General features: G+C 48.3%; 1 protein-coding gene and 1 long non-coding RNA gene across 8 annotated transcripts in view; both read right to left on the minus strand.

Annotated features, from left to right (window-relative positions):
- The window catches only part of LOC132592575 (uncharacterized), a 92,428-nt gene extending 83,887 nt beyond the window's left edge, over window positions 1-8,541 (minus strand). For all 7 annotated transcript variants that reach the window (XR_009558083.1, XR_009558086.1, XR_009558085.1 and 4 more), the window contains exon 1: window positions 8,155-8,541. This is a non-coding gene — a long non-coding RNA (uncharacterized LOC132592575). The remainder of the gene's footprint in view (window positions 1-8,154) is intronic.
- Window positions 8,542-12,837: 4,296 nt separating this feature from the next.
- On the minus strand, window positions 12,838-20,143 carry FOXA2 (forkhead box A2). Its single transcript, XM_035101311.2, has 2 exons — window positions 19,691-20,143; window positions 12,838-17,859 (listed from the first exon to the last, which is right to left on the minus strand). The coding sequence occupies exons 1-2, from the start codon at window positions 19,775-19,777 to the stop codon at window positions 16,579-16,581; spliced, it is 1,368 nt and encodes a 455-aa protein (XP_034957202.1). The 5' UTR covers window positions 19,778-20,143; the 3' UTR covers window positions 12,838-16,578.
- Between the last annotated feature and the right edge of the window lie 1,943 nt (window positions 20,144-22,086).

Genomic DNA, 22,086 nt, shown 5'->3' on the forward strand with positions numbered 1-22,086 from the left:
GCTTCAGGATTCTAAATTTGTGTCAGACCCACCACCCGAATTTCAAATTCTAGTGATGTTTTTTTCGGAAACAAATCCCGCTGAGATCCATAAAATTCACCTACAGGTCTATAGGATTGCTGCCGGTATTGTTTGCATATACCAAATATGGTATGAAACCTACAGAAAGATGGAATGGGTTTCACACACCGAGGAGCTAAAGCATGACTTCGAAGTGATCCATTGATTTCCACGGAACATTCTTCCCTATTAACTTGCTTAAAGTCTCCCAGAAAGGGGAAGGCCCCGCGCAGGTGGAAGAGAAAATGAGGGACAGCAGAGCCGAAGCTAGATCTAGAACGCAAATGAATGAGTGGATTATTCATTCTATACGGCATTGTTAATTAAGGCTTCCAACTTAAACATACTTTACCAGAAATTAAGTCCCATTGAAGGGCTCCTGCATGTGACTCAGTCCACAAATCTGGACTGATGTTGCGGCCACAGACTACATAATATTTCATCGTAATCGTGTGTGAGGATGCCAACTCTTCAGCGGGCCTCTGTACCTGCACTTTTAACAGCGGTTCCGTCTGCAGCAAATTGAGATGAATTCCTCTCACCTCCACGAAAGAGGGTTGCAGATCAAGGCACTGCTAGAGGCACAGCAACCAGAACTGATTGCAAAGTTGGCTGCCATTTATATATGAGATTAATTTTGCTCTAAATAACTCCTGTTCTTTGGGTGCTTGTTTGAAAAGGCCTCTTTCCTGCTGGTAGGAGAAATGCTTCCCTTCTGAATTTTAACTTTTCAAAGATTTGGGGAAAGCAGTTAAAATGAAAAAGTCAGGACTTTGAGTGCAAATTATCCCAGCGCCTCCACCTTTAAAAATGGTATCAAATTGTACATAGCCCTTGATTTATTATCTCTAGCTGAAGGTTTCTTAATGCTTAGCTTACTATGTTTTAATTTTGCACCTGTTTGTTTGGGGGTCTAGAGGACTTTATGCTGGAATGCAAACTTTTTCTTTTCTTTTCTTTTTGTCTTCTATCATACCAAACTGACAAAGCGAACTGGCTAGAAGTATCAGTGAAATGAAATTGCTTTTTTGGTATTGATAAGGGTTAAACGATTGGAGGGAGCGAATAGGCATTTTCATTGTTTACTTTCTAAAATATATGAATTTTTATGTTTTTATTGCCAATTTTGCTTTTAAAAAATAGTAAAAAAAATCCTTTTAAAAAAATCCTCGTAGCAAGTTCAGTATCATGTAGACATGTAAAGTATAACTGCTGAAACCAGTTGGCCTTACTTCCGAGTAAGGCTAGCTGACCACTTGCTTCAGTGGGATATGAAGGAGTCCTAAACCTGGACAGGATAGCAGGGTGAGAACCTATATACACTTTCCAAACAGTAACTCAATGTGGCTTACTTGCAAGGATCGCACTATTGCAATACACTCGTATGCATATCTACTCAGAAGTAAAGGAGCATTAAGTTCAATTAGACTAACTCAGGTATATGGGTATAAAACCAGCTTTAAAACACAGTTCTATTTATCTGTTCTAAAGAAAGGCCTATTTAGTCTGCCAAATAAGTGTGCTTACACCAATGCCATATACACTCACTTTGTTCAAGAGCGGGTATACATTTATTTTACTAATTAGATACATCCAAATGAATTATAAAATTTTCGCTACACACACACATTCGTAGCAAACCGCTCAGGCGCTTCTCAAGTTGACAGGACAAGAAAAAGGCTATCAAAAGGAAAATTCTTGCTTCGCTCATATAATAAAATAAAAGGGTGGATGGTTGTTGCTTTTCAATTAATTGGCGGCGCATCCTTCAGCCAAATAACAGAGCAAGGGACCATAAATCACCGAACGACATATCTTCCCGTTTAATTTTTACTCTTTCGAAGGTTAGACGTTGCCGAGGTAGTTAAACTGGTGGGGTGAACCCCTTTTCTTTCCGCCCACCCAACCCACAATTATCCGATTTCCTTCTATGAAGTTTCTAGATTAATATCGGTGGAGCGAAAGGCGAGAGAATTCCCCGCTTGAACGGCAGGATTAGGAATATTTCTAGAAGAAAGAAGAGGGTGTGAATTGACTTTAGCCTGCAATCGTCTAAAGCGGAATTACAGCTTGTAAAATAGGTCTCCATCAGTCTCCCGGGAGACGGGCTCAGTTCGACTTGGGTGTTCCAGCTCCTTCTTACTCCTCGCAATAATTAGCTCCATCTCGGTCCCAAGCGTGTGTCTTCCCCACCCCCACACCAGTGTTTCCTTATCCCCAATAAATGTTGTTGCTGTTTTGCCCGGCCCCCAAGTCCAACAAACCTCTGGAGCATCCAAGGGACTTGCTTTGTTTACGAAGGGGTGGCCGCGCAAGATGCAAAATGCAAAAAGGAGGTTTTGGGTGCCCAACTCAGAGCTTGCAGCCGCCCTTGGGGGCTGGGGGGTCTGCCTTTAAGAAAGGAGAGAAGGGAGGGGGCGAAAGTGAGGAGTGTGACTTTCTTATCAAAGTGCGGAAAATGTCATTTTCTTTGTGCTTTGATGTCTGGTTGTCTTTCAGCCCATCCTTGCATGTCATTACCAGACTCCCAACAGAGAAAGAGGTGTGGGGCTTTTTTTGGTTTGGTTTTGATGGGAAGTAAAGAAAAGAGTTGGTGGGGGGAGGAGAAGACGAGGATAAAATAGGGATGCACAATTAGATGATTTCTGCCCTTCTATTACAGCGGTGAATGGCAGAATTCTTGACAGAGTAGCGAACCGGCGGGTCTATTCTTAACTGGTTGAGTTAACATATACGGGTTTAAAGCGCCAGGGGCGGGCGGGTGAGGTTTCTGGTTATTTCCCCCCTCAGGTCTTTTTCCTTTAGAGAAAGTCAACTTCTGCAGCAATTTCATCCGTTAAAAAAAGGAAAGGAAAGGGGAAATAGTGTGTTAGATCAATATTGAATCAATGTTGCATGAAACAAAGTCAGGATTAGTCCAGGGCAGAGGCCCGGGCCAGGTAGATAATGTGGCCCTTTTTTTACCCTGGGGATTTTACTGATTGTGAATGGGCTGACCGACCCCCCCTTTTGGAATTGGAGGCCCGGGCCAAGTGGCCCATATGCCCTCCCTCTGTCTGGGTCTGGTCCAGGGAGCCACGTTGTTTCTGTGGGTCCAACTCAGCCACCCCCAAATCCCAAAATATTGCTAGTCTCGCGGATTTCCGAAGAACTAAATCCCCTCCAGTTCCGTGCAAGTTTACCCGATCAAAACCGTGATAAATTTCAGTTTAGATCAGTGGAGCTGACTCCTCAGTTAGGACACTTGCTTGGGAGTAAACTCGGTTGAGCATAGTGGAGCCTACGGCTCTGTAAGCATGCATAGTTTGGGGCTGCAAAGTGCAGTCCTTCTCCGCCCACTAACCTGCGACTATTCCCATTGAACTCAAGAGGCATTGCATTTCTGAGTCCATATGCTTACCTGAGGCTGAGCCCAGTTCTACGGGGTTTCCTCCTGAGTAAACACGCATCAGTTGAGGCTGCGTGTCAACTCGACTTCTCTTTCCAGAAAAGGTTTAAAATTTTCAAGACTGCAAAGCTGCCTGGCTAATCCCCGGCAGCCGAGCTTTCTGTATACAGTACATGGCATTAAAACACATTGACTCAGCGCAGCCGCAACGCTCTTTTCTCCTTCAGGATTAATAGGTGTTCTGGACACTTAGACTTAGGGTGAGATGTGTTGAAGAGGAAATAAGACTCATAAACCTATATGAAAGTTTGAATCGCTGGATAATAAAGAGAACGGGACTCCTGCACCTTCCGTTGTTCCACAGAAAAGGGAAATTTACTAACTATAGGTTGCATGATAGCAGCTGAAATGTCCTCTCCCGTGCAGCGCTGCCTTCTTGGTTCACATGAACATTCTTATCACTAGGGAAGTGCATCCCATTGAAATCCATCTAACTTGCCTCGAAAAAACTGCGTTTCCCATCTGGGGGTGCGGCGTCTTTTGTGATTGGGAGAACTCCTTCTTTGCCAAAGTCTTCCGCCACCTTACGGTGCCGCGCCGGGTCCCCAAAAGGAGATTCCTAGGTGTGTGTGTGTGTGTTGTGAGGAGTTGGGGTTACCCTGAACTGTTCATCGAGGAAAGTGTCCAGGCGGTTAAAGAGGGTCAAACGCTGCTTACACTTGTGCCACCGTTCCCTAAACAGAGAAGAGCAAGGGGCGGAGGGGTAGCCTGCCGGGAGATGGACAAGGACGGAACGGACTAAACTGCCCTAAGGAGGGAGGCGGTGGCTTTCCGCTTTATAGACAATGCTAGACACGGTTGCCATAGCGGCGAGGACGCCTCAGCTTATGTATGCTTCTTAACGCAGCAACGAGGGCGCAGGGAGGCACCGAGGAGGAGCGGGGCCGGGGACGCAGAGGGGAGTCGGGGGGCCTCGTCCTCCTATCCGATCTACGGTTAGCTAGACGAAAAAATGCGCAGCGCGCTTTCTGGGTCTCAGTTGATCCACGTCGCCTTTGCAACTAAGCGCCCTCCGCCTCTGGAATGCAGCGCCGGATTGTTCCTTTGGTGGATGGAAATGTCTCTTTACAATCAGCCTAGACGTTCCCACCCCCTTCCTCGTTCTACCCCCCTTGCAAAATGCTGCCTTGCGAGCTCTTAACCCTCATTGTATGTCTTCCTGTGCCTGCCTTGCTCCTCCTAGGCACGCCTCACACCCATAGCTGCCAAGTTATCCCTTTTTTACAGGGATTTTCCCTTATGCTGAATAGGCTTCCTCGCGAGAAAAGCGAAAACTTGGCAGCTATGCTCACACCTCTTGCCTCTAGATTTAGGACAGGGTTCAACTAAAGATAGGCGCCTGGATCCATCTTCTACCACGGTAGGAGATAGTTACAGGTAGGTAGCCGTGTTGGTCTGACGTAGTTGAAACAAAATTTTAAAAAATCCTTCCAGCAGCACCTTAAAGACCAACTAAGTTTTTATTTTGGTATGAGCTTTCATGTGCATGCACACTTCTTCAGATATTTGGGAGATCTGATTCTCTTTGGCTTGAATGGGGCAGAGGCGCAGCATCCAGTACTTGTATGCCCCCTGACTATCTCCGCCTCCGCCGCCCCCACCCAAAATGCTCCAAACTGGCCTCTTGGAAGCCTCTGGGCTTACAAGTGCTTAACTTTGGCTTGGCAGTAAAATTGGGGGGGTGGAATTTAGATGGTAAACTCCTTGGGGCGGGAACCTAATCCTCTTTACTTATGTGACTCTCGGCTATGTGACTCTTGGTCGCCATCACCTTATGACGTAAAGGTTAAAGGGGCGTAGAAGGGTCGAACCACAGCTTGCTCTAGTTCCCTCCAGAACTAGAGGGGATTTCTAAAATGAACAGCTCTGTGGTGTCTTCTGCCTTGACAGCTCTGCCTACTCCACCTCACCCCCCAAATCCTAGGTATGCTAGATGCTGGTTGTGATTATTCAGTTCCTAGAAAAAACAGCACTCTGAATATACTCAGAAAAGCATGTTCCAGAGCGGAGCCGTGAGACTAGGCACAAATTCAATAATTCGCTGAATTGTCCGGATTCCATCATTAAAAGGGCGGGGGGGGGTGCCAGCCCTGCTGCTGTGCTTTTAAACTGTAGCCTGACGCGGTGAAATTTAGAGAAGTTTCTTGGTCTGGCTGCACAGGAGCAGTAAAAAGAAAATGTTGGCAATCTTGCTTCGAAGAGGAGATTGGTTTCTGCCTAGACGAAGTATGTTTACTATTTATGCACTCATTTTCCTTTAAAAAAAACCTTGCCAAAAGAAGGATAAGAATAGGAAACACAAAATTGCCCTTTGGCAGATTTAATCTATTTCCAAGCGTCGGCTTCCTGGCGCTTTCTGCAAGACTCTCGCCCGACTCTGAAGCTGCACCCTGCCTGCCGCCTATCACAAACACTGAGCGCCTTTCCCAGCTGAGATCAGGCTGCCTGAGCTTCTTGGAGACAAGGCTGGAGGTGATTTTCTTCCCTCAGCCCTCTATCAAAAGACCCGAAGGGAAGGACGTGGATAGACACTCATTTAATGACAAGTAATTGACAAATCCGAGAGGCCGCATTACGAGTGGTCTAGGGGAGTATTAATTATTGAAAAACCATTAGCCTCTGTGTGTGTCCTGCAGAGATCCCATCTTGTTCGGGAAATATAAGCTGTCACGTCAGTTTAGATGGAGGGGAAATCAGATGAGGAACTCCTCCCCCCTCCCTCTCTCCGCTGAGGGAATCGGAGACTATACCGCCAGCAAGGCAGACCTGGCTGGCACACAGGCTTCCTACCGAGAAGACCTCTCGCTTTCTTTCCCCAAGTAACTCCTCTGGATCTGTTCGCCTTTCCCCGACACTGCTCCCCAACAGTTGTCGTGGCCTTGGATGGTGTTAAAGAGGGGAGGGGAGGGGGAAAGGCCTTGCAAGTCAAGGTCACCGAGGCAAGGAGAGCCAAATCCACCGAGGATATATGGTGTGTCTTTTTCCTAAAATGCCCCCCAAATAGAGATTACGATACGGAAAAGAGGTTATCCCCTCTACATCTGAGGGGCAGATATTGGTCGACTAATTTAAAAGCTACGGAAAGACTGAATCCTAGCTGAGGCTTTTTGGGGAGATTACGACTTCACTTTAGTTTTCTATCTGTAAAATGGGGGATGGGTCTTTAATAAAGATATATGATAAATGGGCAAAGGGAGCAAAAGCCAAAGTTAATCTTTAAGTCCACGTTGCTTAATATGCTTGGCTGGTTTGACTGAATCTCGCTCTTGTTGTCTAAGCTTTCCCTCCGCGCTCAAAGCTCTTTACCACTCATTTCTCGGTTACTACACAACGTGCGACCTTCGAGTGGTATTGTGGGGCAGAAATAATTCCAAAGTACTTTTCACACACGCACACAAATTGAAAAATACACATTTAACTCCCTTTTAACCAGAGCTACTTCGCAAAGCGGTATAGAAAATTTGGAAATGAAACCGCCCTGTCCCGGGATTATTGCGGCTTCGTAGCAAAGGTTCACTTCGCTGTATAAGAAAGAGCACGATCCAGAGGGAAGTTCTGAGCAAACCGAATCGGAATGAATGAGAAATAGGCAAAGGTAGCGCAGACAGGTGCGCAGTTGATATTCACAGTGCATTGCAAACTACGCATTGCCCCAAAGGCCCACGTGTCCAGGGGTTGCGACCTCAGGCTTCCGCGGCCACACAACTGTCCCATGAAGCCGCCTCCATCCCGTTCAAGTCCTTTGCAGTCTTGGGAGTTTCGGTTAAAAAAACCAATTTTTAAGAAGTGTTATAACTCTTTTCAGAGGTTCAAGCCATTTCCCTGCAGTGTGATCCTATGCCGGCTTACTTGGAAGAAAGTCCAAATGTCCTCATCTGGGCTCACTCCCAGGTAAGCCTGCACAGCGTGGCGTCCTGCTGCTTCTGAAGCGTCAAGGAAGGAAGGAAGGAAGGGGTCGGCCGAAGGCGGGTGGCTGGCGCAGAAGCCAAGAAGAGGACAGCTGTTAAGACCCGCCAGCTGCTCCGATCGTCAACGAGGTCGGTTCCGAAAAGGGGAAAGGCGATCGGAGTAAAAAAGCTCGCCTCTCCCAAGCAAAAGAAAAACCTGCTGGATCAGGCCCAACGGCACGCCAGAAAGCCCACTGAGCTCAGTGGCACTTGCTTCCGAGTAAGCCTGCATATGCTCATGCTGCATGTTAAACTAGCATCTCTCTCTCTCTCTCTCTCTCTCTCTCTCTCTCTCTCTCTCTCTCTCTCACACACACCTTTTCTGTTCCGCACCCACTCTTTCCCACAACTCCAACCAGTAAAACTTAAACAGCCCAGGAGGCCACTTGAAAATCAGGTCGCCATGACCTTTAGGGGACGATTCCGGCTTCCTGATAACTATGGGACAGCCCCCAGCTCGCATTCCTTCGCTGAGGAGGGAGGATTCTCGTAGCCACGGGGAACCTAACGCACATTTTAAACCTGGGGTTCTGGGGTCGGGGGAGATGACCGCTGCCCCCCCCTCCTCTAGGCCCGATTCTGACCGGGGATCAGCAGCAGGTAGGAATCAGGCAAGCTACCTCTCCCGCCCGCTTCCAGCAGCGCAGAACAGCAGCAACAACAACGCGCAGCAGCCCCTCCAAACTTAAAAGTCCCTACCTGATGCCCTGGATCTGCCGATCGCAGAGGCGACGGTGACGAGCCCAGGCGCCCCGCCAACAGCAACTCGGCGGCAAGGCATCGCGGCATTTATTGGAGCGACTGTTGACTTTAGCACAAAGCAAAGATTTCACTGCCCGCTAGTTTAAAAATGAATATTTTACCAAGATATCGATCAGCGTTATAAAATTCAGTTAAGCACAATGGCTCGAAAGGAGCAGAGAAAACACACGCACACGCATGCACGCACACGTACACACAGGCAGAAGCAGGGAACAGCAGTCCAAATATCTGTGTAAATTTGCTGAAGAATGACGGGCTGCGTGAAGTTTGCCCTCCTGGAATTCGGCGTTAAATATTTATTATTTATTTATTTATTTAACTGTTTTTGCTTATTCCCAGATTGCGGGGACTTAAATCACCAGCGGTTTTTTTTTAAAAAAAAATAGCGGTGGTGGTGGGGAGGGTTGAATGTGGAAGGCAGACCGTGTGGTCCTTTGCAAAGCGACCCCGATCTAGCGTGTGAAGAGGATGTGAAAGGAGGCAGAAGAGGAAAAAAGAGACCTCGACTCTAAACGACATCTACACACGCACACACATTCCTCCCTCTCTTTTTTCCTTATTAAAAAGGTCTTTTGGCAGAGGTATATATATCTTATCGCTGGGGATCAACGGAGTGGGAGACAGCTAACTTAGTTTAAAACGACCGCAGGCGCGATGGGACCGGCCAGGTTAGAGCATCACATTCGCTCCCCATTGTCCGCTCAATCGCTGCCATTCCAGGCCTCCATTCTTCTGCGCGACGGGAGCCTTTTATGTGGTAATGAACACACATTTTCCGCTTTGCTTCACAACGTGTGTGTCCTCGCGGGACACAGGCGGACGGCGGGGAAGCGCGGCCGAATGGGGTCCTCTCCACCCATAGGCCTGTTTTTTAAAAGGTGCCTTTTTGGGGGGGCCCAGTCTTCCCGAAAAAACAATGAGGGGGGATTTGAGAAGGATTCGCAAGTTTAGGTCACTTCTTAAATCTATAAACGTTGTGCGGGGGGTGGGGGTGGGCGAGGAGCGGACAGACTGTTGTCCGGAGGAAAAGCAATTGATATTTTATTTAAATACATACATACATTTCCCCAAATAAAGCTGCTTCGACGATGCAACCTGAATTAATAAAATTAGAACGTGGGAATAAGGTTGGCCAACCGGTCAGCTTTCTGTGCCCTAGAGAAAAGTACTGGCGATCACATTTTTATTTCTTTTGGATTTCAAAAAGCAATCGCCTCCCCTCCTGCAGATTGAATCTGAGGCTGTAGAGGAAAGAATCGAGAGTACTGCAATCACTAACGCGCAGATGACCAAAGTTTTGATATGATATGACGGATAGACAGGCAAATATTAGGAGAGAAGAGAAATTTACTAGTAGTCTTCAGTCTGAATGTTTCCCTCATTCCTTTCATAGTAAAAGGGCATTAACCAGGTTGTAGTAAATGTAAAACACCCCCCCCCCACACACACACGTTCATTTCTCATATTTCAGGCTAGGTCTTCTACAGTCCTAAGACGTTCTGGTAAACATCAAGATTCACCATGTTTCTAACAGTTACCTTAAATGCACCCACATCTATAGATCAATATCTATAAATCTGAGCAAGGCAAAACTTCACAAACAATCATCCAGGGAAGAGTGTCACTTTCCTGACAAGGTATGGCTTGCTGCAGCCATCCAGTTAGGCCTGGAGCACCTGGGAAGGCTACATTTATGAGGGCCGTGTGTGGATTTATGGGCTGGTTTTTGTTTTGTTTAAATGCAACTGTGTTACAGTATTTCTCAAGTTTGGGTCCATGGTGTCAAGTCATTTACGTCTCCTTTGCATTTAGTCAAAACTTCCAGCAGTAAAACCAAAGTACTGTACTCAAATGTCAAATCTTCCCAAAAACAGGGAACCTGTGCACCAACTGAGTTAAGCCACTGAAGGTCTGCCAAATTCTCCTTAACAGTCAGATTTCCAGCAGAGTTACCTGAAGTTGGTCATCACCTCACTGGAAATAATCTGTTCAACCAGGGCTTGGGGTGATTAACACTCTATGGTTTTTTAAAATGTGTTTGTGGGAGGGGGCATTTTTTTAATTTATTGCGTATTTTGTATTTTCATGTTGTGAACTGCCCTGTGATCTTTGGAAGCAGAGGAGGATAAATAATGATGATTATGTCAATTAAAACAAGTAGGGGCATACTCCCCAGAAAGTTTACTGGCAGATATATGTATATTGTTCTGGCTGCATTGCAAGGTGAAAGGAAACAACTATTACATGTTATTATTGATCTATTTATGCCAGGGTGGCTCCTAATAATTTAGCGAGACATTCCCACAAGGGCAAATGAAAATTTGACTCCACACAAGTTAAAAAGTGATGAGGGTGGAAATCTGTAAATTACTTGATTCTGAATGTTGGAGATGTACACTCAATCCATGTGGTGCTGCCACATTTGGTGGCACAGTACTGCAAAAGTGTAAGCAGACTTCAGATTGGAGTAAAACCAGTGGGACTTACTCCCAATTGCATTTTCTAGAAGAGGGTCATAATCCTCCACAGGCTAAGAGCAGACTTTATACATAGCTGACTTGAAGACTACATGCTGGAACACCAGCCCCTGCCGTGTGTCGACTGGCACCATAGAGGTACATTTCCGGGGGTTAGGAAAGTTAAATTTGTGGTGTTTGGTTTGCAGAGGTTCGCAAATATGAAGCTGTCCTCCCCACTTTCTGAAGAAGAAGTCAAGTCGATTATTTCCAAACGTTGATCTCATGAAATTCCGTGAGAATTACTTCCAAGTAGAGATGTGCCCTGTTTCTCCGAAAATAAGACGTAGCCATAAAATAAGCCATAGCAGGATTTTTAAGCATTCAAGGAATATAAGCCATACCCTGAAAGGTAGCATCCAAGTCCTGGGAAGGAGATGCTTTTTACTGAAATAGTTCTATGCACCAAGGCTACTAACTGTTCATTCTCTCGTGGGCGCCACACATCACTGTCTCATCCCAAAGTCGAGCTATGATTGGCATGGGGAAATCTGATGCCCACACATTTGCCAGGGAAGGATTTCACCCGCAAGTGAGTGTTGTATATGCAACCTTTAGCGAGAACGCAATCGGATGTTGATCTTTCAGAATGCACTCCGGAGGAAGTTTGAAAGATGCTATAGAGCTCTCATTTGCTTCCCATCAATTTATTCGTGTAGCAACTGACCCCCTGCGAAATGAGTTTCCAGATCCTAAACATATCCAACTTAAAAGCCACATGTTCTGTTTATACATCCCACTTTAACCAATCACCTTTAGACTCCCAGTCCGATAATTACCTACCTGGAAGACCCATTGAACTCAATGGGATTTGATAGATATAGGATTGGAATGCAAACCTTCAGCAGAACTGGATTGTGTGAAGCTCTCTATTTAATGAATTTACGCGGCACCCTAAGCCTAATTACTCGGAGGACGACTCATTTCTGTTAAAAACTGAAATTCTATGCATGTTTCTTCTGATGGCGTTCAGACTAACTTCTGAACAAACATGCAGAGGGCTTGATGGGCTACAATCCTAGCAAGGCTTTCTGGTAAGTCCCAATGAACTCCACGAATGGGGTTGGGCTGTTGTGTGGGAAGGGGATCAACGTTGCCAATTGCGTATTAAAATAGCACCGTGTCCTAAATCGTGTTTATTCAGGTGAAGAACGTTTCACCAAATTCAGGAGCGGGGTTGTTCTTTCTCTCTCTCTTAAAATAAGGTTGCAACTCTAAAGACTGCAGGGACTAAGGCTTCAAAAACCTCACCTACTGATCTGGGAGCAAGTCCCACTTATTTAAAGGACACTTATTTGTAGACGATGACATTCAGTGGCGCTGTCTTTGAGTAACTGTGCTTAGAACCTTTGTTCATCTGAACTCCAGTCAGGGAGCACTGGAAGAAGTTCTCAACTCGGTTCACGCAAGCGCTTGCCTGAATGCATGTAATGGCATCTTTGAGGTGGTAAGAAAGAGTTGTTGTGGTCCGAGTGGAGGGCACAGTCCGCACATGCAAGTCGTCACATGATGAACGGAATCAAAGCCAACCCTTCACTTCTAAGTAGACGTAAAGGTTTCCGTACCCTCCGTGCATCCATCATTAGGCTGCCCGATTTTGCAGTTTCCTCCTTTTGTTCGCACTCCAAGTGAAATGTCTCAGAACATCAGTCTCGCGCCCTACAGATGTGGCAGAGGCAGAGCACAGTGGCTAGCAAAAAGGGGGGAAGACCAAAAAAAACACCCTCAGCCAATACGTGTTGATTCGGTAGCGAATTCAATTGCCTGACGTTCAGTGGACCTTACTCCCAGGTAAGTGCTCTTATCCTAGCACCCTGAGGTAGGGATGAGGACCTCCCCTCTCATTTCTGCTCTGAATTCCTTGAATTCCTTAAGTGGCAACTTGTGATGTTAGGATAAGACTGACCTACCTTGCCAGACTGGTGTGAGGATTACAAGACAGAGTATTGTGTGAAATGCTTTAGAAACTCTAAAGTGCTGCTAGAGGGCGGGGGTTAAACTATTGAGTGAGGCGTCACCGGCGGTTTCTTCCGTTTGGGGTCTGGAGTGCGAGTGGGTTGGGAGAGCACGGCCAGAATCCTTACTCAACCTTACTCAACTCCCACTCAGCCTAACCTGCCTCACAGGGTTGTTGCATGGATAAAGGGGGGGGGGAGCCATGGTCACCACCTTGAGCTCCTTGGAGGAGAAGGTGGCATATGAATGTAGTAAATAATAATAAATAAGAAACGAAGTTCTCTTTGACTTCCGGTGGCCAGGCAATCTTCTCTATCTGAGTCTAGTTGGAAACCTCGGGATTCAACCGAGGTTAGTTCCCATGGAACTACACCTGCTTCTTGGGAAGGATGCCCCGCTTATTCCAATTGGATCGATTCCCCATCCAGCGAGCCTTCGCTGGAAGCCTTCCTCCTCCTAACCAGGCTCAGTGCTGCGTCTTTGAGATCCTGCTAAACTATGCTCTCGAAAGGCCAACACAAAAATACCCTTCCTAGGGGGTAACTAGCTAGCATCAAATGTCTTCATGCTGAGCAATGGCGCTGCAGCGCGGCTAGAGGTGCGGCGTAACACGTAGCGCACGTACTCAGAAGTAAGTCCTCCGCAATTCAATAGGTCTTACTTCCAAGTAAGTATCATAAGATATTCAAAAGCCATTGAAGACCTTACTCCTGAGTAAAATATGCATAAGGTGATGCACATCAGTTTCACTGAAAATCAATGAAATTCTTACAATACTCTGAAGTTAAACTTACCGTTTTCAACTGTTTTCAGGAACGGTGTGAAAGGGAAGCATATAGCTGGCTGCTTTTGAAGAACTAGTTGGAGATCCACCACCGTCCACCACAGGAGTAGGCGAGAGTGCTTGTAGTCAGTCGAGAAAATCCACTATGCCGACGGAGTTTCATTTGGACTTGGCAAGCGAAAGGAAGCTCGTACCGGTAACTCCGCTTCCCCTTCTGCCAGCTCCTGCCATAGGCAAGGCCTCTCGTGTGTGTGTATGTTGTCACTGTTGCGTGTGTGTTGTGCGCAGATTTCTACATGAGCGAGATGGGGATTGATTGGAATCCCATCTACTCATCCCTGTTTTCCCGTTGCTAAGAGTCTCCAAAGAGGAGCCCCGAAGTTTATCCAAAGACAACTCAGAGGAAGAAGACAGGCAGGCAGAGAAAGGCAGGCCTTCTCAGTGAATACGGCTCTGGAGGGCTGACAGAAGAGGAGGAATATAGGAGCATCGAGCTTTCAAACAACTTCCGAATTGCCCAGCATTAGGTTAAAGCCTTCCTTCTTGCGAACTGCGTTTCAAGCAAGCTAGAACCCAAATCTTTAAAGAAAATAAAAAGAAGCTAAAATTCGAATCTATCTAACCAATTTGTTTTAAAAGTCCCGAAACTCTTAACCCAACCGCGCGTCCGTTTTGGTTTCCACCAGGCACTTGAGGCTTCACGCGCGTTCTCTGATGCAGAGAAAGGTTCTCCCAAGCCACACTCAGTTCATTAAGAAAGGCAAGAGTAGTCTCAGTGGGTGATATCGTAGTCAACGTTCATCATACTCAGAGTAGACCCATTGAAATCAATGGTTTCTGCTCTTCCCGCGTGGAGTATGATAATGTGGAGTTAATAGTAGTTGTACTACAGGGTTGCTATATTGGCTGTGATTGTGTGGAAGGCAAGGCTGAATGTTAGGTACAGTCAAAGATGAAGCACTTTTAAGGCCAGAGATTGAATGAGAGAGATGTGCGGTTAACATTATAAGTGAAATCAATGAGTCATAAAAATACTTTGGCTGAATACTGTGCTATTATTTAAATGACTCCACTATTAGCATGGTGCCCAGATGTTGAGAATACTGTACCCCTTTTAACAGAGGTTGCAATCCTAGTCATGGACTGGAGTCAGCGGGGATGTCTAGGCAAGTACGGTATAACTGGTGCGAGCCCATGGGCTTTCCTATCAAGTAATGTTCACAGGATCAAATAAACAAAGCAATATTTAAAGTCAAGTAGGCAAAGCAATAATGTACATATATAGAATAGGCAGCATCTATATATAGGCCTCGACTGAGAGCCTAACAACCCAATCACAGAATCATAGCATTGTAGAGTTGGAAGGGACCACGTGGGTCATCTAGTCCAACCCATTACAATGGTGGAGTATTTTTTTTTGCCCAACCTCTGCGGACAAGGAAGTCCCTATTGAGTTCAGTCCGACTTGTCCTAGGACTTCCATGGGCTGCAGCTCAGGGAGTTGGCAGACTTTAGGCTTTACTGATCTATTTTGCTTTTTACTAGAATCCCAAGATCTACCAACCAGATTCTAGTTCCTAAAGGCATACCGTGAGAATGAAAGGCCAAGGTGCCTCTGAGCCCATTCTGAGCCTAGGAGTTCGTCTGCAGTATCAGAACTGAGTTGAGCTCACAGCCCTTTCACAAACCCCAAAACAACCCCCCAACCCCCTTCATTTCAGCAGTTTACTTTGGTCGAGAGGGGGAAGTAATTTTGCTAAACAGTTGGGAGTCTGAAACCAAATTGCTTGGGAATCTAGTGAATATCAGGCAAAGATTTACCATAGATTCAGCTCTGTATTTACTTGAGAATAAAGTGTATATTTGGGAGTAAAGTTGCAGTCTTATTCACAGTTTAGATTCGAACGTGGAATCTTGCCAACAAGATGTGATGATGTATGAAACATGATACTCCAGGTTCATATGTGCATTTTAAATATGCATGTTATTCATACAGGCCATCTTGGGGGGGGGCACCCTACTTTAAGCCCAGTAAGCTCATTGGCAAGCAATATCAAGAGCTAAAATTAGTTCATTATCTTTCCCGCATCTCTTTGCATTATGCTAGAAAATAACAGACAGGTATTATTGTTTAAATTAAGAAAGGGGGTGGGAATCTCCAACAGCAATTTAATATATGGTTTGTGAGAATTTGGTCGGTCTGTACCAGAATACACATCTATAAACCATAAATAAAGCGTACAAAAACGATAAATTAATTCGATCGGAGTCGTTTACTCTCCCGGTAACATCAAAACTTCCTGTGTCAAGTTACAATCTAAAGTCCATTTTTGGGTACCCCCCTCCCCCGAGTTCACAACGCTACAGTCTTTTTGATCCTCAGTTTTGAAATCTAACACCGGTTCACACACACACTTATTTCTGTGTCACTTTCACACCCAAAAATAGATATATTTATAACTCCCCGCAACAAACAAAATAAAGAAACAGACAAGGAGGCTCCTAAAAGGAAACCTCCAACTCAAATAAAATTTAAATCGGTGTCTGAAGAAAGGTGACGGTGGTGAAGAGCCGAAGCCCGCGGAAATGGATGTTTTCCACGGCCCACGGTTGTTGGAGATCAATCCTGTTTTCCCGACGCCGGCGAGAAAAGAGTAGAAGAAAAAGGAGCTTTAAATTACACAACAGCAAACGTCGATTAAATATAACGGGAGCCTTTTCTAAACTAGGAGCAGGGCGCGAAGTCCAGGATTCTTTGCCAAAAGTGGTGCGCGGGAGAAGTGGGGTCCTTGCGCTCCTCATAGAAAGTTGTCTTTTTCTTTTAAAAAATAGGGCTAGAGAATCTTTAGTTGGTAGAAAGGCGCCGGAGCTCCCAGGCAGTGGGTGGAGGCCGCCGGATTGTTTTAGTCCTTTGGATATGGATTGGGATCGGGAGGCAACGCCGTGGGATAAACGGACCTGGCTTTGGGCACCGTTTGGATTCTTTCCAAAGTCTACATGTATCTCAAATCTCCTCCTGTCCAGAGAAGTCTCGGGTTTGTCCTGGGGAGAGAAAGAGGGCATTGGCCCTTAGGGGGTGGGCAGAGCGGAAGGGTGGGGTGCCCTTTAGGAAGAGTTCATGATGGGCCTGGAGTAGACCCCTTGGTAATAGGAGGCGTCTCCGGCCAAGGGCGAGGCCTCCAGGGCGCTTTTGTTCGTGACGGAGCTCATGGCCAGGCTGCCGGGCACCGGCGAGCCGTAGCTGCTGTAGTGCATCACCTGCTCGTAGGCTTTGAGGTCCATTTTGTGGTGCGGGTGGTGTGGGTGGTGCGGGTGTGGGTGGTGCTGGTGGTGCGGGTGGTGGGAGTGCTGTTGCTGCTGCTGCTGCTGCTCTGTGGAGGACATCAGGTTGGTGATGGAGAAGGGGTGGTTGAAGGCGTAATGGTGCTCCGCCTTGAGGTGCGCTTCGTGGGAGAGCCCCGCGTGGGCGTGATGCTGCGCCAGCAGGTGCTGCTGCTGCTGCGCCGGCGACGGGGCGGGCTCCGGGTGGCCCTTCAGGTCGGCCAGGGCGCGCTTGTGCTCATGGCAAGGAGAGGCGCTGGAGTGCGGCGATTCCGGAGCCCCGTTGGGCAGGTCGCGTTCCTGCGGCGCCTGCGAGGCCGCCTTCTTGCTTTGCGACGGGGCTGCCCCCGACGAGGCAGGCGAGGCGCCCTGATTCTGCTGCTGTTGCTGTTTGGAGCCCGGCGGCTTGTCACACTTGAAGCGCTTCTGGCGCCGCAGGTAGCAGCCGTTCTCGAACATGTTGCCCGAGTCCGGGTGCAGAGTCCAGAAGGAGCCTTTGCCCGGCTTGTCCGGCGAGCGCGGCACCTTGAGGAAGCAGTCGTTGAAGGAGAGCGAGTGCCGTATGGAGTTCTGCCAGCGCTGCTGGTTCTGCCGGTAGAAAGGGAACAGGTCCATGATCCACTGGTAAATCTCGCTCAGCGTCAGCATCTTGTTGGGCGACTGCTGGATGGCCATGGTGATGAGGGAGATGTACGAGTAAGGCGGCTTGGCGTGCGTGTAGCTCCGGCGATAGCTCTTGGCGTCGCGGGATCGGCCCAGGCCCGCCGCTTGCCCGTACGCGCCGCTGCCGCCAGCCCCGACGGGACTCAGCGCCGAGTAAGCGCCCAGCGCGCCCCCCATCGAGCCGGCCTGCGCGCCCAGCGGGCTCAGGCTGGGGCTCAGGTGCGCCGCCATGCTGGCCATGGCCCCCGCGCCCGGAGAGAGGTTCATGCCCGCCGGGCCGGCCGCGTAAGACATGCCCATGGAGCCGCCGGACGCCACCGTCGTCATGTTGCCCGCCGTGCCCATGGCTGGCATGCTCATGTAGCTGTTCATGCCCAGCCCCGCGTTCATGGTGGAGTAACCCTGCAAAGGCGACAAGAGCGGGGAGCCCAGCGGTTAGTAGAGGTGGCCCACACGGGTCGGCCCACCCGAGACCCCCAACTCCCTGGCCACGGGATCGTGGGCAACCTAGCCCTCAGCCCCAACCACCACGTATTTCAAGGGAGCTTTCTTCGGTGGAACGGTCTCCTTCGGAGTCTATGTGATACAAAGCTGGAAGGTGAAAGTACCCAGCGCCCCAGTGAACATGGGGCACGGTCCAGGCACTCTTGGGCCCCTTGAATTTATATGGAAGGCTAGAGCAAGTGCTTAAATCTGGGGGCAGTTAAATTAAAATCGGTCAGATTTACATCCGAGTAAACACGAGAGGGGATCGGCTTGTAAATCTCGCCAAACACAATTTAAAAAGGGGCAGGGGGAGCGCCTAACTTTGACTCGATCGTGTCTGTGGTTAGTATAGGGGTCCAAGCATTGCAAACTTGGATCCCAAATGCGCTAAGCTGATACAGGTCCCAGTGATATCGATGACATACAAAACAACAACAACACCAGCACCTGTTAGGATCTGGACCTTAATCCCACAGGAGAAAGTCGACCAGTCTGGTCATAACAGTATTCCTGCATCCTCATTTTAAAAATTCCTGTTGGCTTTAATGAGCCTTTGCCCAAGTAACGTGCTTCTTATTGCGATGGAAGAAAAGGAGGACCCGGGTGGGTGTTTAAAATATTTCCTTATTCGTTGGTTGGGGAATTGTTCCTGTTAAAACCCAAATGCTAATGCAAATCTACCAGAAAGCAAGCCGGCTCTCTACCGCACACACTTTCCGTGTCTAACCGTGCAATCCTATGCATGCTTACTCAGAAGTAAACCCTACTGTGTTTCGCGGGACTCACTCCCAGCTAAACGCGCAGAGGATTAGCGCCTCAGACCCCCAAATCTGACTCCCTCGATGCCTTTAGGTTTCCAATCCGAAGCGATTCTCTTGGGTTTCAATGCAATTTACTTCCCAAGTCACTTGCGTTATAGTTGCTTAACCCAACAGAAGCCGGATCCATCAAAACGACTCGATAGAATTTGTGTTTTGTTTCGGTAGGATTCGATTTCAACCCGAATTTCTTATACACTGACTAGGGAGTATCCGTCGTGATCTCCCGACAACTTTATTTCTCTACTGCGGGGGGGGGGGATTGCATCGAAATCACTCGGAGGTCAAGACCTCAACCCTAGGCAGAATTAAACGCCATGGAAATCGGGGGGGGGGGGCTCTGTTCAAAATCCAAAAAAATGGGGCTGACATCTGACGGCTCCAGGACGGAACCTGAAATGTGATTTGACTCAAGGAGGGAAAAGATCTCCGTTGTCAAGACCCGGCTGTTTTCTGGGGCAAAGGAAGGAGGCGCGCAACTTGAAGAGCGACAGGGGCTTGTGCGTAAAGCTTTGCTCCTCTCCTTCAAGAAAGAATTTTTGTCCGGCTTTGGGTTTCATTTGCCCCCAGACTCCGAACAATAAATGCGCCCCCTCTTCCCCTGGTTCCTTATAGATCCCACCTCAAACGCCCTTCCTCTTCCCCCCCCCAACCTCTCTCTGCCAAACACAACTTTGTTAGGATAGCGCGGCTAGGCATGGCAAAGGATTTGGAGGCTTCGCAAGTCAATATTTGATCACAAAGTTAATATTATCTCAAGGCTAACACAGTGTTGTATAAAAAGAGGGCGAGAGGGAGAGAGAGAGAGAGTCCTGTTTTTTAGCGGGAGGAGGAGGCTTGGGGATTGGGTGGGGGACCCACACACAAACAGAGAGAGAGAGAGAGAGAGAGACACCCACCCACGCAAACAGACAGAAGTTGCCATTTACCTCCGGCTCGCCGTAGTAGTTGCTCCACTCTGTGTGCTCGTGTCCTTCCATTTTCACGACTCCTAGCATACTGGAAGCAGAGTGCATGGCAGTTTAAAATTTAACAGCCACAACAAGCGACGACAGAGGGAGAGAGAGCAATCCAAAAAGGGGGGGGGGAGAAAAGGAAAACACCCTCCTCGGTAACCCTCCCTCCTTCTCCTTGCCTCGTTCCCTCTCTCCCCCTCCCTCCCTTCTCCCTCCCTCTTTCCTTCCTTCCCTCCCTCCCTCCTTCTTCCCCCTCCCTCTATGTGTGTGGTGGGGGAGGGGGAGGGTGGGCTCGCTTTGCGTGGGGTTTGTCCCTGCCCGCTATTGCTGCTGCGGTTGCCGCTGCTCCTACTACTGCTTGGGTGGGTTTCGCCGAGAAGAGTTGCCCGGAGGCGAAGACAAGGAGGAGGAGGAGGAGGGTGGAAGGAGGAGGAGGAAACGAAGTGGTGCAGTGACGTGGGTGCCGGAGTGATATTGCAGCCAGAGGCCAGGCTAGCCTCCAATCCCCAGGTCCTAGGCAGGCGATTTGAATAATCAGCTCCCACCTAGGGCTCTCCTCGCCAAGACGCCGGCTGCTGCCCTTGAGCACCCGTGGGCGCAACCTGGGGGGAGGCTTTTTGCCCCCCTGTTCTGGGGCTAAAATCACCTTCTTATGCTGTACCCTGGTCATGAATCTGGAAGGACTACCTCCCGGTTTCCTACTGACTTGGATAGTTTCAATGCTCTAGTTCACCCATTCGCACGCCTCCAGGCCGCGCTGCTGAGGAATGACCTTTGGGGTTTTAACATTTATTTCTACGGTTGCTTTTATGTTTTGCGGTGGATTGTTCTGAGGGGGCTGACCCTATATATCTAGGGATTTTAGGTTACGATTGTCATCTACAACCACAACAAACTTCTTCCTCCAAGCAACTTGCGAGGTTGAATAGAAATGCTTTAAATGTATGTATGCATACAATACTGTATAGTCAAACCAGGCATAGTTCGTTGATTACTATGGGGATTTAGAGGCGTGCTTAAGGTTGCGCAGTCCTATGCACACTTAGTAGGTGGTCCTATTTGGATCTATAGGATTGCGCTAAACAACTATCCCATTGAAATAAATAGGACTGAAAAGTGCATGCCTTAGACTGGATCGCACCATAGGTAGAGAAAAGAAAGAAAGTTGATACTTTAACCTTGGTCTGTTTCTTCAGAAGATAACTAAGGAAAACTCCGGCAGCCACAGTCCATACTTTCGACTTCGGTTGAAATGCTTGGACTTCAAAAATTCTACAGGAACTAGGCTGATAGTAATCACATTGGCCTAGCCATAATAATTCCCTTCCACTTCCCAAACTATTCGCTTGGCTTAAATGGCGGGATGGGGGGTCGTAAGGGAGGCATTTCATTTTCCCAGTTCTAACTCTGCTAAAGATTTCAATAGAAGATTGATTGATTCGGTGACAACTAAAATAGAACCTCTGCGCTCAGGAGCAGTATATCTTTGCTCTGGACAACCAACAGGAAATGGCGTCAGAAACAGAACGCGGCCCTTTGGTGCCATGCAGCAAAGCAGTCTCTCGCGGCCCCTTGTTGCCCTTGCGCTCCTGGCGATCCGGAAGGGCCTCGCGCCCTGGGCATCCACTGCCGCCCCCGACCTGCCCTGAGCCTGCCAGAGTAGGCGGCCAGCAGGAGCTCGCCAGGTGTACCCGGCACCCTAAGGGTGGATCCCCCCCCCCAATCGACAACATTTCGTAACTAAAACAAACCGCCTCGAAGTCACCCAGCTGGGCTAGTGCGAAATGTTCCAGGCGAACCGCTGAAGAAAGGCTGGCAGGGACTCGGCCGGCCAACCACACTTAGCGCCGAGGGCGCCTTGGCAGCGAGCGCAAGCGCAGGAGCCGGCACGGACGAATAATAATAATAATAATAATAATTTATACCCCGCCCATCTGGCAGGCGACCCAGGGCAAAGGGCTTCAGCCCCGGATTGAGGGAAGCAGTTTTGAGCCGGCAGGTCGGCCTCACGCAGACCTTAGCCCGGCGACGTTCAAGGGGCCCGAGCCTCCAGGATCGCCACAGTCAACTCTGCTGGCTTCCAGGAACGTGACTCCACTGGCCAGATCTGTTGAAATTGTCGGGACTGGAATGCGCTTCGGAGCTGCGCCATAGTCCCGCACGTTTCAGCGGGAGACTTGGGCATCTCTCTGCGTCCAAAGGCTCCGTAGGACTTGAAAGTGCTTAGCGTGGAGCTGCACCCCGTGGTGGCATAGCTGCCAAGTTATCCCTTTTTTAAAGGGATTTTCCCTTATGCTGAATAGGCTTCCTCGCGAGAAAAGGGAAAACTTGGCAGCTATGCGTGGTGGGCCGGCAGGCAGTGCCCTCTC

Source organism: Zootoca vivipara, chromosome 8, assembly GCF_963506605.1.
Source record: "Zootoca vivipara chromosome 8, rZooViv1.1, whole genome shotgun sequence".
Classification (NCBI taxonomy): Eukaryota; Metazoa; Chordata; class Lepidosauria; order Squamata; family Lacertidae; genus Zootoca; species Zootoca vivipara.